Below are 14214 nucleotides of genomic sequence, written 5' to 3' on the forward strand. Positions count from 1 at the left end.
TATTTATTTGTTAACTTATGTATATTCTATATCATGAGACTATTTTACCATGTGTTCCATGTTAAAAGATAGTTGGATTCTTCAACAAAATCTCTAATTGCACTTGCATAAAAGTGATCATTATCTCCTTTGTTCAGTGTTTCCATTCACTTTCTTTCCGGTAATTTACAACTCAATACTATAACACAGTAGACGATTAATGTAACACAACATATAAAGAACCAAATGTTATTACAGCTGGCGTTGTAACCACACACATGTTCTTAAAGTTCTTAACAAACTGATACTATGAGGCGTCACAAAGACCTGTCTTCTCATCGCAGAATCCATCACGGCCTAGCAGACGTTGAGGCGGTGCACTGAGTAAAGGAGACGAAGGGGAGCCATATGCATTTCTCCTGCTATTTCCACATCCAAGACTCTTCCTTGTGCTCACTCCAGTCAATGGGTTTGTCCCGTTTGCGTATTTACACAAAGCCTTCGAACACAAAATTTTGAGAACCACTTGTGAAAAGCTCTATTCACCTTATGTTAATGGTAAGCTATGGATGAATGAAACGTTACCTGTTTTTGAAGAAGATCAATCACAGCGTCACTAAAGTCTGCGCCTTCGATCTTGGCACCACCGAGGTCACTACGTGTTAGAACCGAACGTACAAGAATTGCATTTGTCAGATTTGCCTCGTTTAGCACCTAAGATCGCCATAAAAGAATCGTCATGAACCCAAAGGAGAATGCCTCATAATGCACGTATATATATACAGAGTACAAGTGTATGTCATTTACCATCCGGTCCATCAATGTATCACTCAAATCAGCACCTGAAGAATAAAAATGCACACTTTTAAGATAGACATCGTCAAGGACTCAAATGCTTAAACAAGGTTGACCAAATTGATCTAAAAAGAAGACAATGGTGTTCCAAAGATGAAACATCTACTACAATGGATCTAAGCTAAGAATGCAACTTAACTAGGATGCAACACAGACAGCAACTGTTTTGGGATTAAACACTATGTCAAAATGCTGGTGGAGGCAAAGGAACTGATATTCAGAAATTTCTAGTACAAGGGAACATCTGAAGAACTGAATATTATTTGTGGAATCTGTTCTCTTTCTTAAGTCTAATACCATAAATCTCATAGTTACTGCATAGGGAAGGGCTAAGTGATAGCACAGCTAAGAAAGAGAGAGAGAGAGAGAGTACCTGAGAAGTTAGCTTTGTAGGCAACTGCTTTCTCAAGATAGGCGCCATTGAAGGTTGAACCACTGAAGTCAGACTCTCTCATGTCTGCAGAAGTGAAGTTGGCTCTTCTGCAACAATCAGTAAACCAGTGTACACATGGTTCAGAACATAAAAAACAAACTCTTGCTTCTTCCGATTGATGGTTTCTTGAATATTAACAAATTCAAATATTTACCTGAAATTTTCATTGGAGTGAACTGTTTTGCTGCAAAACAAACAACGTTCATCTCAGCCAAATGAAGTTTCTCTAAAAACATTCAGACAAGAACCAATTATGTATGATACCTGAGATCAGCAGAACCGAACTGAGCAGCTGATCCAATCCCAAACTCGCCACGTATATCCGCCTCAAACTTGTTAAGATCTGCCATTGCAGGAAACCCTGAGCTCGACACTATCACAGCCACTGCTAATGCTCCAGATAAAAACCTCTTCCACGTCTTCGGTTCTCCACCGGAGCAACAATCTTCCCTTTTCAAACAACAATCCAACGCCATAAGTTTTTTTAAAAAATCCAAACTTTGCGAAAACAGAGAACCTCAAAGACTCTGTTTGAGTCTCACCTAGAATTTGAAGAATCTCTTTCTGGTCTTGAACGGGAGATTAGCTGTAAACGCCTCAATGGGTATCTTCGAACATGGTAAAGAGAGCTTGAGACGGAAGATGAGGATCGTGTAGTGTCAAGTGACTTCATGGGCAGAGGAGAGAGCGAAGAGAGAGCCATTGTTGAAAGGTTTAAACTTTGCGGAGTAGAAATGGTACATTCAGCTTTATCACACAAGAGATGATCTCGCACGTGTGAAAGAGTTCTATTATCCAATTTGAGTGGACTAAGATGTGTACACGTATGTCACTTGTGTTTCACCAGTTTACTTATACTCTGTTCCGACTTGTGAAACAGAGGAAAAATATGATCTTTTGTGGAGGAACCAAGGCAGAATAACTTATTGTTGTGGTTATATACTGATGTCTGCGTGAACTAATAGAAACCATAACGAAAGCAAACTACTTTAGAATTTGTAATACTCTTCGAGCTTTCCCGGTAAAAAGTCAGGGTCTTTGGGCGCACTGTTCTTGATCTTCTCTTGGAGGTCTAAACTCTTGGGAAGTATAATCTCCGCTCCTAGACCTTGTGTAGAGAAATACCTCTCCAACAATATCTGCAACATAAGAAACACTCGATAAGAACAACCATAGATACTACTCAAGACGGTGTTCTCATTGCCTCACCACAGCAGCGTACGCATCTTCTCTGCTCTGTCTTTCACTCTTGCCAAGTCCCCTGAAATGTTCAAACATCATCAGATTCAAATCATACACACACAGAGTAACCAAGAACAGAACTAACATTACAATCATTCGGTCTGAAGCTTCTGAAGATGTCCCATGCTCATCCAATACATAAACCCTCCAACCTCTGAAACAAAACCCAAAAAGTTCACAACTTTGATCATATATGTGTATGTGTGTGAGTATGCTTCACCTCTCAGCAGCTTGAACCGCAAGCCGTCCGGCGACAGATCGAACTTTATTAGACTGAACCGTCTCTTTCCCGTCAGAAGATCTCGGCAACCCAATTATGAACTCATTAACCTCCTGCAAACACACACTTCCAATCAAAACCACTTCCAACTCTGATAAATTACATAAAAGAGTTTAGAATCATACCTCTTCTTCTGCAATTTCCAACAGTCTAGTCTCGAGCTTCTGCCCTCTCGATTTCAAAACCTAAACACCCAAAATCACATCATCACTTTCACTAAACCTTTTAAGAGATAACGTAAACGCACAGAGATAGAGAGATTCGGAAGTTACCGTGAGAGGACGAAAGGTGTAGCCTTTACTAAGTGCGATTCCTGTCTTCGACAACCCTAAGTCTACGCCGAGACTGAACCCTCCTCTCCAGTTGCTGTCTGTTTTCCGGCGAACGGCGTTAGGGGGAATTTCGTCAGTTGACGTCGCTGCCCTCAACGGTAGAGGATAATTACGTGTTTTAATGGGAGATGGGCGAGGAAGGAGAGAGGTGTTTACGTCTCTTTGGGTTCTGTAAGAGATTGCGACGGAGGGGAGATACTGAAGAGAACGCATTGTAGTGGCAAGAAGACAGAACAGTGACGACTACTTTGACGAAGAGACAACAAAAGCTCTGTTCTCAAACCTTCTGACTGCGTTCAAAGGTTCGTTTCATTTTAATTATATGGCCCAATCAGGCCCAACTACTTCATTTTTATTAACAATTTTCTGCATCTGTATGAATTATAATTTTGGGCCTTGTTTTCGGCCTATAATCCCTTTCCTTTTAATTTTAATATAAAACGTCGTGCAAAAAAAAAGTATGATGAAATCAAATATGAACCTCGAATATAATTAAACAATGGCTAAAATGGTAAAAGAACGGATAAAACAATATTTATTACAAGTAAAATCTACAAAATCGAAATAAATTGCTGGAGGTAATGGGTATATAATCAGGTGCTGGAGAGAGCACGGACAGCTTCCTCAGAGTAAGGGTGAATAAAAGCACTGTTCATTTGCCAGACTTTGAACGACGCCGTAACAGTCGCATCAATGGCATTGTTGAATACAAAAAGCTTAGCTGCTCCGTAGATGGCTTTTGTTGGATATACCCTTGACGTTATGCATGTTCTTCCACCTTGTGCGAATCCTTCTACTATCGAATGATCAACCTATTCAAAAATAGATAAAGTATTTCAGTCCACATTGTATTATGAAATTATATTTCAGAAGTATATATAAATTTATCTTGATTCAGTAAATTTACCAATATTCTCATGGTCAATTTCTCCCCTTTAAGAACCGGTACAGCACTACCATAAATCGGTTTAACGACATCGTTGGCAAAAGTTGACCTGTTACATAAAAATGTTATATTTCATTATTCAATATTGTACTAGTACGGTTAGACATTACTTTATAATAATTTTGAGAAAATAATACCTTGAAGTGTCTGTGCAGAAGAAAGTTTTGAGCTTAGAATCTTTTCCTTTAGCCAAATAGAAGTAAACCGGAGTTTGTTCCGACAAGCTCTTGTCGGCAAGAACCGAGAATCCGAACGGTCCTAAAGCACCACGGACACTGGCGCCTCCGCTCTTCTGGCAGCTAAACTCCTCAGCCTCAGCCACCACTGAAGAATCTCCAAGAATTTTGTCAAGAGACTCTTTCTTGATCTCGAATTCCGCTTCAATGTCTAGCTGAGCTGCAGAATCTACATCGACCGGTACAACTGAACCGGGACCGACTTCCATATCGAATTGCTTGCTGCTTAATCTAAGAGATTTTATTTCTTCCACTGGCCATTGGATCAAGTTCTTTCCTGTCTTTGTGTCGAGAACAACGGTTCTTGGGATACCCTAATCATATTTTAACCAAAATTTTAGCCCTACCTTGAATCACAAGCAAAGCATAGCAAAACAAAACCTAACTTTCGCGGCACGTTGCTTCAAGGAAACAGAACATACCTGAAGAGAAGACCAGCCCTTTTGTACATCAGCAGCTTCACTATCAGATTCACCAATCCAACTCCACAAGATTCTTCGACCCTTGTTTTGGTCATAAAACGTCTTTGAAGCATAGAACTTTCCGTAATCATATCTCAAACTAGCACTCATCCCAACGTCAATAGTAGGATCATCCGGGATCCACGTTCCGTTCGAATCAAAATACGTCCCAACGGCATAATGATCAAACCTGGTGTCGTCCATGCTAGCCTTCACTATGTGCTTCACATTTGGTCCGTTGACCGATGTGTCGAGACCATTGACCGCGGTCTTAGACACTGGATAGAAGTCAACACACTCCCACATCCCCGTGTTTGGAACCTTGTGCAACAATGTGTCGTGTTTCTCGTAAGTCTTGAAGTCGATTGTGTCGTACACTAGTGAGATTCCGGTTTTGTTGATCTTGGAACCGATTGTGATCCGCCATTTTCCATCTGATGTCTTCCATGCAGTCGTTGGGTCACGGAAGTCCTTGGGGAGAATGCCAGGAGGAGGTACTAGAACCGGATTGCCTGAGTACTTGACCCATTTCAATAGGAGTGGGTCGTTGAGGTCCTCAGGGTATGCAAGATTTTGGACCTGAAACATTATATAATTATTATCATTAATACAATCACTAAACCTAATTTACATGTTAGAAAACTAATTTACCAAAATCTGGCTGTATAACTCGTTACCTCTACTATTTGCCTAACAGTTCATAGACACAATCTAGACAACATGTTGGCGTCAAGTATTGTCCCATTTGTAATTTCAAAACATATTAAAATTATCACATGTTCACTGCACTGCACACATAGTTTTATATAAATATCATTGGATTCACCCATTTTTCTTACGGTTGTTTCGTTAAAATAGAATATTACAAAAAAACTTATTAAATTTTATTTTAATTACAGTTTCATGAGCTTTTATATTCTAGAGAAAAGAAGTACTTTTCTAGATTTGATATATAATATAGATAATATAGTGCTATAGCTTAGCTATGGCTATACTGTTTTGAAACTGTTATTTTGATTTTGTTTCAACACTTTAAAATTGAATGTTACGCTAAAATCTTTCGCGTGTGCATACCTGAACGGATTTGTCGGTGGAACCAGTGTACAACATGACGAGAGAGCCATCATCGAGGAATGTGGCTGAGCCTGTCCAGACACCATTGGCATCATACCATTGATCAGCTACCATGGCTATGGGCAAATGGACCCAATGGATTAGGTCCTTAGACACGGCATGACCCCAAACAATATCACCCCATACGGCTGCGTTTGGATTATACTGGTAGAAGAAATGGTACCATCCTTTGTAGAACAATGGACCTGGACAAAATGCAAAAATTATGTTTTATTGGGTGGTCAAAATGAATAGAACTCTGAAATAGTGAGTTTTTTTAAGTAGACGACAAAGTTTAGGTATCAAATCGAAATAGCATAGTTTAGTATACCCCACTGACTTTAATCAATTTGAGATAAGATCCAAACTTTGCATTCACAAGGATTTATCAACCAAAGATAACTTTTATGTGGACAATTACGTAGTATAATTTATTTTTATCCAGAGAGAAAGAGAGAGAGAAAGCAATTTCCAGAGGGCTCGGCGGTCGGCCGGCGCGTGAGCGTCCGTGCCGCCGCCGGAGCTCGTGTTTCTTTCAGATAAAATTACCAGGATCCGGCCTTCTCCTCGTTTCTGCCGGTTCCCGCCTGTCCGATCTCTGGTCTGCCACCAACCGCTTTGGTTCTGGTCCTGGAGTAACGACGCGGTGGCTGTGTAGATGACGCGGAGAAGACCTTAGTTGTTGTCGGAATAATATCTCCGGGAGGCGGAGGCTATCGCAGATCCGTCGCCGCCGGTCTTTTGTCTCCGTGGCGGGGAAACTCCTTCAGGTCCGCCGTCATCGGATCTAGTCTCCGGGGGGTGAAGGCTTCTTCAGCCTTGCGTCGCCGGCTCGTGGCCCTTATTCTTTAGGGTTTTGTTTCTTTCTTTTCTTCGGTCGGGTTTTTTTGTTTGTTTCTGTGGGTTGGTGTGTTCGTCGGAGGAGATGGAAGAGCTCCGGCGGAAAGAATGAGGATGCATGCGATTCCTCTGGCGGGTCCCGGTGGTTAATGTTGATGGAGGAGCTCTCGCTACGGCGATTGAGCCTCTCCGGCTTGAGTGGCCCAAAGTTGGGTGAAAGTAAAGAGGAACGGAGCGATGGAGCTCCGGTTTGGCCGGGTGGTCCGGTGGTTGGATCTCCGGCGCCGACGAGTTGAGATGGTATGGCGCTATCCTTGTGACACGTGTTTCTTCGCGGAGGAGGATCGCGACACGTGTACAAGCGGCCAAAAGTGGGTTTAGTGAGGCGGCAGTATGCCTTTCCGCCTGCTCCCTAGGGTTTTCTCGTGATGGGTCCGTAGGGCTTAGCCCATTAGAAAGTTGGGTGTCCTATTTGTTGTTGGGCTTATGTTATAATATTGTACTGGGTTTGGCCCGTTTCTTTTATAATATTAAATCCCTTTGATGGAAAAAAAAAAGATAACTTTTATGTGGCAACCAGTGATTTGTACAATCTCTTTAGCATGTGGATCTCATGTGAGATATGAAGTGGCAAAATCAGTTTAAACTAAAATATAATAAATTTTTGCTATTGGTTGTGAGGTAACTCTGTTCTGATTTTGTCAGTGAGCCTTTTGGCTATAACGTGAGTTGCGTGATGACGTTATGCGATCCACTACTTCTTGTCCCTCTAATTATTTCTAATAAATTTCATTTTTTGTATTAAGATAATCATACTTTACAGTTACACTAAGAGAAATTCATTTTTACAATATTAAAATAAACAGAAAAGAAAGGAAAGTAAAACTTACCATTAGGATCTGCAGAAAGAAAAGCCCAGATTTGCCATTGAGCAACATCGTATTGGTGGATAAACGGAGGAATAAGAAAACAAAAGAACAAGCAGAAATATTAGAACAAAATTAGAGACTAATTAGCACAAGATCATATTGATGAAATGAAACTATATAATGTTCTCTGAATAAAATTTGATAGATTTGAATGAATTAATTACTGTTGAATAATTTGGAAATTTGAAGATTTTAATATTCTCTCCCATATTATGGAAAAGGAAATAAATATGTGAAAAAAGTAAGAATGAATATTCTTTTGAATGTGTAACAAAAAGAGAAAAGACTTTTCAACCAGATAATTAAAATCAACCAATTAGATTTTTCTCTTTCTCTTAACTAATTTTTAGCATACCGTTCATCCAATTCTGTTCAGGCTGAAAATGAAAGGCCGTTCGTTGCCATGACAACACACTGTTGTTCCAAGCGAACGACACCGTATTCCGCTCACCGGAAAGCTTCCACAACTGATCATTGCTTTTCTCCGATACGCCGGCAAGACGGGCACGTGACGTTGTCGTCGCTGTTTCATCGCTTTCGATTTTAACGTCGTTGGATCTACTAGATCCGTGGTGTGTGGCGATGAGAACGACGTAAAAGGCGATAAACAAAAGCCCAAATGAGACGGCGAGGAGACCTTTAACGGGTCTTTTACGGCGATGGGTTTCCGCGTTAGGGTCGGATCTTGACCCGTCGGATACTAATGGGTCTTCTTCTCTGGCGGAGATTGGCAAGAGAGCATCGGAGCTCGCCATTGTTTTTTTCGTTTTCGAGTTTTTTTTGTTTGTGTTTGAGATTTCGATGCACGAGAAAGTGCAAATGGCTTATATATTTATAATATCGGAAAATAATAAATTAAAATTTAATTGAAGATTTATGTCTTCCTGCTTCGCTGGAAGAAAGAGAATTTTGTACGAATGTCAAAGTAAAAGAGGTAGGTCTGTCTGTAATAATGCCGTGCCTAAATCATTATTGAAACAAATTTTACTTTTCTTTTTCTCTATTTCTATTAAAAGTATTTTTAACCATTATACAATGGATTGACTTACGAAAGTTAAAACTAAAAAAAATCTCAATTTATCTATACTATTATTTTTTTTTTTTTTTTTTTTTATACTATTATTTTCGGCAACGGAATTAAAATTTGACTGAGATATTATCCTTAATAAATAAAATATAGCTTGAAACTAAAGTAAAAGAATATCATACGGAAAACAATTGTGTTCGTTCTTATTTGTGAATTATCCGTTTGGTTGAATGGTATGACTTAGGGGTGGGCACTTTACCCGATATCCGAAGTGGCACCCGAACCCGATCCGAAAAACCCGAACCGAAATCCGAACCGAAGTAGCAAAATACCCGAACGGGTATTGAATAAGGAGAGATTGGATACCCGAACCCGAACGGGTAATACCCGAACCCGAATGGATATCCGAAGATAACCGAACATATGTATAATTAACCTTATATTTCTAGTTTACATCTCTCATTTTATATAAAATATTTATATTGATACTACACATATTTTAAGTTCATATGATATACATATAATTACAGAAAAAATGATTTGCTACTCACTTAAAATGCATGTCAAGTTTTTTATTTCAAAAATTAACAAAAAGTTACAACCAAATTTTTTTTTAAAAAATAACTAAATTAGTGTCTTTTTAGTTTTAAAATGTTATGTCCAAATCTATTAACCATTCAATCTATTAAAAACAAAAAAAATTAGTTAACTTAAAGTTATACTTTTAAATACAAGAAACTTGAGAAATGAAAATTTTAATTTTTTTTTCAAAATCTAAATATCCGAACCCGATCCGAAATAACCGAATCCGAACTAAAAATACCCGAACCCGACCCGAAGTACAGAAATACCCGAACGGGTTCTACACTTCTATACCGAAATACCCGAAAATCCGAAATACCCGACCCGAACCCGAATGGGTACCCGAACGCCCACCCCTAGTATGACTTATGACAATGATGGGTTTTACATTGAATTGTCCACGTACTTCTATAGAAATTCAAAATGCAATGCGAGATGTGTTTACCTCTCGACCAAGGAATACATTTTCATTAGGGAATAAAGTATTTTTTTAATTATTAAATCCATTACATTTTCTGAAATTGGAGATGTTAGTTTCGAAAGTTATGTGTTGGCAAGGTTGACATATCATGAAAATCTATTTGTTACATAAGTTAAATTTGTGTTAATAACTATTACCATAATTTTATAGTAATAATAAACTTTAATTTGTAAAACGTTTGAACTATAACTAAATAACAATACATCGCAATTCATACATCTTATTTTCTAAGTTTTTTTTTTATTTTATTTATTTATTTTAGTGTTCACTAAATTAATATTAAGATTATAAATTTGATAAACAATAATTAATGGAAAATTTTCAATTGAAAAAGTATAACTTTAATGAACACTAAATATGGAAGAGTGGAAAAACTTTTCTTTCATGTTTCTATTTTGTTTCATATTTTTATTTTCAAAATTTCAAGCTTTGATTTTAGTTATAGATTTTATTATTTTATTTGATGGTAAAGACATTTTTACTTTTTTGTTCATTTATTTGAACATGTAATATATTTTTAATAAATGACTGTATTGACAATATGACTCTAAAATTCATATAATATGATCTCAAACAAAATAATTATGTTTTTTGGTATAAAACCGAATAAATCGAAAACCGACGGTATATAAACCGAACCGAATCGAAGTAAATATGGATTTAGAATGGTAGTTATATTTTACTAACCGAAATACCGAAAACCGAAAAAAACCGAACCGAAACCGAACCGATATCCGGATTGAACACCCCTACAAATACAGCATGTATGTTCAGTTCTTTCACAATATAACGGTAATTCCTATTTCCTTTTTCGAAGATTTTTACTTCAGTGTAATATTAACATTATAAACTTCTATTTTCTTTGGTCGGCATTGATATTATATTACCAAAGGCAGTAGTTAATATCGAATTAAGGATAATTTATAGAGACACGAGAAACACGTAAACATGACCGGCCAACTACTAATTTAACTGCTAAACAAAACTCTTTTTCTTCTAAAGACAACAAATAATCTCTAAACATTATTAACTCGATTCAACATAAAACAAAAGTTTAGTGGCTAGTAAGAACAGCTGATTAGTTTTGAACCATTGATTTGATTTGGCCGGTGGAAATATGGGGAAACATAGTCTTAGTTCCATTTGGATAGTTAAGCAATTAAAATATACATTTAACACCACTTGTTAGGTTGGTCAAGCACATGAAATAGTGTATAATACATTGTCTCAATCGCAACAGTGGGCAGTAGGAACCCATGTCCAATAATTGATAAGAAATGAACCAACACCGATTATAAGACGAATAAACAATTATTATAACACGTGAAACCTCTTCAAGCCACATATCAATTGCATGTGGGATTTAAGATTGAAAGCTAACTTATTCCAATATCAATTACAAACTAGTAAGTGTTCAAAAAAATAAAAAATTACAAACTAGTAAGATCTGAAATTTAATTATTTTGTCTCTGTTAACTCTTGTTCCAATCACGATCTCGTTTTCTTCATTTTTATTTTGTTAATAAAATTTTCGTTCTCAAACTATTTTTGTTGAGGTGAACTGAGCAAACAAGAAGACAACCCTAATTTTGCGGTCCAGGCAATAAACTTGAAGCTAACCTTAGTCGACAATTCTATCAAAGGGTATAAAATGCAAACACATCTCAAAGGATTTTAACACTCTTTTACGTTAAAACACCAAATTGGAGAAGACAAGATATTGTATGATTGTTGCAATGTGGGAAAACTAGATCCACATGTAAAAGACCGATAGGTTTTGGCAGACATAACGTGCCATGTCTCCATCTTTGATTTGTTGCTAAACAATAATTCTAGAAAAAATATGAAAAACATAGTCCAAGAAAACTTTGAGAACCTTTAAAATTTCCTTTATATTTTTTTCAAAAGAGTACTAATAATTATCCTTCAATAATTTAGAAGGATATGCAATCAGTCAATCACTCCATTTCACTGAAATTCTTCGACTTTGAATGAATCGCATTGAAGACGAGCTATTCCATTGTTTTTATTCATAATGATACGAACCCACAACAATTTACAATCACACACGTCGTCGAAATAGAAGCACAATCATATTATACTACATAATGAAATTTTACGTTTGTGATTATGTGTAAATTACTAAATTTTAGAATTTGACAATTAAAGAGGTTGATAGAGAAGTGACTAGAGATCAGATAATGTATATGACTGACACGGACAAGTTTATGTTCATCCTCTTGTTTGTCTTCATTCAACTAATTATTTGGTTCACACATAAGTTTATGGATATAGGTGTCACTAAAAAAAAGTCTACATTGATAGCACATTATTATAGCACGTTTTACTGAACTGCTATCGTAGATGATTTAGAAATTTCCGTATTATATAATAGCATTAGATAAACGCTATGATAGAGAAAAACCTAAAATAACACTTAATTAATGCTATTTTAAGAATTACGTGAGCGGGAAGAATAAAATCATCATTTCACCAATACTTAGCGGAAATTTAGATTTAAGCGCCAAAAATATTATTTAAGCGGCTTAATAAAACTACGAAAGACTTATAATAGCATTTTTATAATGCTAAGAAAAGCTATTTGAACCCCTAAACCTTAAACATGGTTTTAAACCCTAAACACAACCCTTAAAACTATAATCTTTTTATATTATAACTTCAAATCTTAAAATTAAACTTAAAATTTAATCTTCTTGATCTAACTATAATTTCCTAACCACATATCCTTAATCTTTAATCAATCTCTATATCCTAAATCATAACTTCAAACATAAATTATACATTCTGTGTAAACATACATACAATACTCTAAATATAAACTTCAAACATAAACTTTACTATACATACAATACTCTAAATATAAACTTCAAAACTAAAATTTGAAAAATTTAACTACAAATCTTAGACCTAATATTCAAATCTAATATTTTCATACTCTGATCCAAAATCTTAAATCATAGTCTTGATATTAATCAAATATTTTCAAACTTAAACATCAATTCTTAAAATAAATATAAACTTATTATGTTCAAAAAAGAAAACTCTAAACTTAAATTATAAACTCGAAAATACAAAATTTTATATAAGATATAACTAAGAAAATTTACTTAGAAAATAAATTATCAAATATTTAAGAACAAAACAAAAATAAAAATAGAAAAAGAAAGACAAAATTTCTGGCCAATCAGATTCAAATACATAGATCACACTCTTAACCATTGGATTAACTTAGATCTAAAGGTAGAGATTTATTCAATTTTATTTTTATTTTTTCTTCTCTCTCTCTCCCTCCCTCTCTCACGACAGATCTCATATCATCTCCTTCTCTGCTTTTTTTTTTCCCGATTCTCTCTTCTTCACTCTAACCTCTCATTCTCATATCTCATATATCTCTTCTCTCTCATCTCTCTCAACGCCTCTCTCCCATCTCTCTCATCTAACCACCACCGTGTCTCCTCCTCGTCTCACCACCACCGCGTCTCCTTCTCGTCTCACCACCACCGCGTCTCCTTCTCGTCTCACCACCACCGCGTCTCCTCCTCGTCTCACCACCACTGTTTTCCCCCTTGTCTCACCACCACCACGATCGACGTCTCTCTCTCTCTCTCTCTCTCTCTATATCTCTCTTCGTATCTGTGTATCTCCTTCTCTCTGTTGCTCTATAACGAATCTGATTTTGTTTTGTTTTCTTTTCTTTTTGGTAATGATTGGTGGAGGAGCCAAGGTTCATGGCGGCTGGAGGAAGCAAGGTTCGTGGTGGCTGGAGGAAGCAAGGTTCATGGCGGCTTGAGTATATAAGTCTCATGGCGGCTGGAGGAATCAAAGTTCAGGGCTGCTGGAAGAGGGACAAGGATATGGAGGAGGCGGCAGGAGTTTTTTCTTTAGGTTTAGGTTTTTTAGGTCTGGTTAAGTGTCCTAAATTGAAGTGGTCTGATTTTATTTTTTAGTTTCTGGTTTAGTTTTGTAAACCAGAATTAATCTGTAAACCAAATTTAATTTATTAATAAAATTTATTTTATTTTCAGTTACAAAATAATTTTCGATTTATTTTATAATTATTTAACTTTTAACTAATTAATAAATATTCAAAATAATTTTTAATTGTTATATTTCTAGTTACAGCATTATATCATTGTCATTATATGTACATCATAACACGAATCAGAAGCTATAGTTAAGTTAATAATATCATATAAGTGTTGCTATCTTATCGGTATATTTCGTATCGTTCAGAAAACGCTATCATAGGAGGGGTACCTATGATGGCTGCCGCATACATAGCATTTATGAATTCGCTATCAAACATCTAATATAGCATATTTCTCGCGCTAATAATGTACATATTTCTTGTAGTGTGTCTAATCCACAAGTTTCAGACCAAAGAACACGACGACGATTAATCTAGTTCAGCTAACTTATAGCCCAAGTCTCACACAAGGAACCGTATTGAGCAAGAC

The 14214-nt window shown here is 36.5% G+C and overlaps 3 protein-coding genes and 1 long non-coding RNA gene across 4 annotated transcripts; 1 reads left to right on the top strand and 3 right to left on the bottom strand.

Moving 5' to 3' along the window:
• Window positions 1-161: 161 nt before the first annotated feature.
• Window positions 162-2212, bottom strand: LOC106415018 (thylakoid lumenal protein TL20.3, chloroplastic). The gene is made up of 7 exons (XM_013855617.3): window positions 1810-2212; window positions 1532-1717; window positions 1422-1451; window positions 1208-1314; window positions 787-821; window positions 565-693; window positions 162-478 (listed from the first exon to the last, which is right to left on the bottom strand). Exons 1-7 carry the CDS (start codon window positions 1968-1970, stop codon window positions 287-289), a joined length of 840 nt encoding a protein of 279 aa, XP_013711071.2. The 5' UTR covers window positions 1971-2212; the 3' UTR covers window positions 162-286.
• On the bottom strand, window positions 2180-3404 carry LOC106415019 (putative pre-16S rRNA nuclease). The gene is made up of 6 exons (XM_013855618.3): window positions 3062-3404; window positions 2915-2974; window positions 2730-2842; window positions 2595-2663; window positions 2477-2528; window positions 2180-2406 (listed from the first exon to the last, which is right to left on the bottom strand). The coding sequence occupies exons 1-6, from the start codon at window positions 3332-3334 to the stop codon at window positions 2257-2259; spliced, it is 717 nt and encodes a 238-aa protein (XP_013711072.2). The 5' UTR covers window positions 3335-3404; the 3' UTR covers window positions 2180-2256.
• A 183-nt stretch (window positions 3405-3587) lies between these two features.
• LOC106400960 (acid beta-fructofuranosidase 4, vacuolar) lies at window positions 3588-8475 on the bottom strand. Its single transcript, XM_013841368.3, has 7 exons — window positions 8002-8475; window positions 7608-7616; window positions 5839-6083; window positions 4726-5343; window positions 4205-4617; window positions 4029-4116; window positions 3588-3933 (listed from the first exon to the last, which is right to left on the bottom strand). The coding sequence occupies exons 1-7, from the start codon at window positions 8399-8401 to the stop codon at window positions 3715-3717; spliced, it is 1992 nt and encodes a 663-aa protein (XP_013696822.2). The 5' UTR covers window positions 8402-8475; the 3' UTR covers window positions 3588-3714.
• Window positions 8476-10261: 1786 nt separating this feature from the next.
• LOC125578600 lies at window positions 10262-13781 on the top strand. The gene is made up of 2 exons (XR_007316714.1): window positions 10262-13348; window positions 13482-13781. It is a non-coding gene; the product is annotated as an uncharacterized LOC125578600 (long non-coding RNA).
• The last annotated feature ends 433 nt before the right edge of the window (window positions 13782-14214 follow it).

The sequence above is a fragment of the Brassica napus genome, chromosome A9, assembly GCF_020379485.1.
Source record: "Brassica napus cultivar Da-Ae chromosome A9, Da-Ae, whole genome shotgun sequence".
NCBI classification, from domain to species: Eukaryota; Viridiplantae; Streptophyta; class Magnoliopsida; order Brassicales; family Brassicaceae; genus Brassica; species Brassica napus.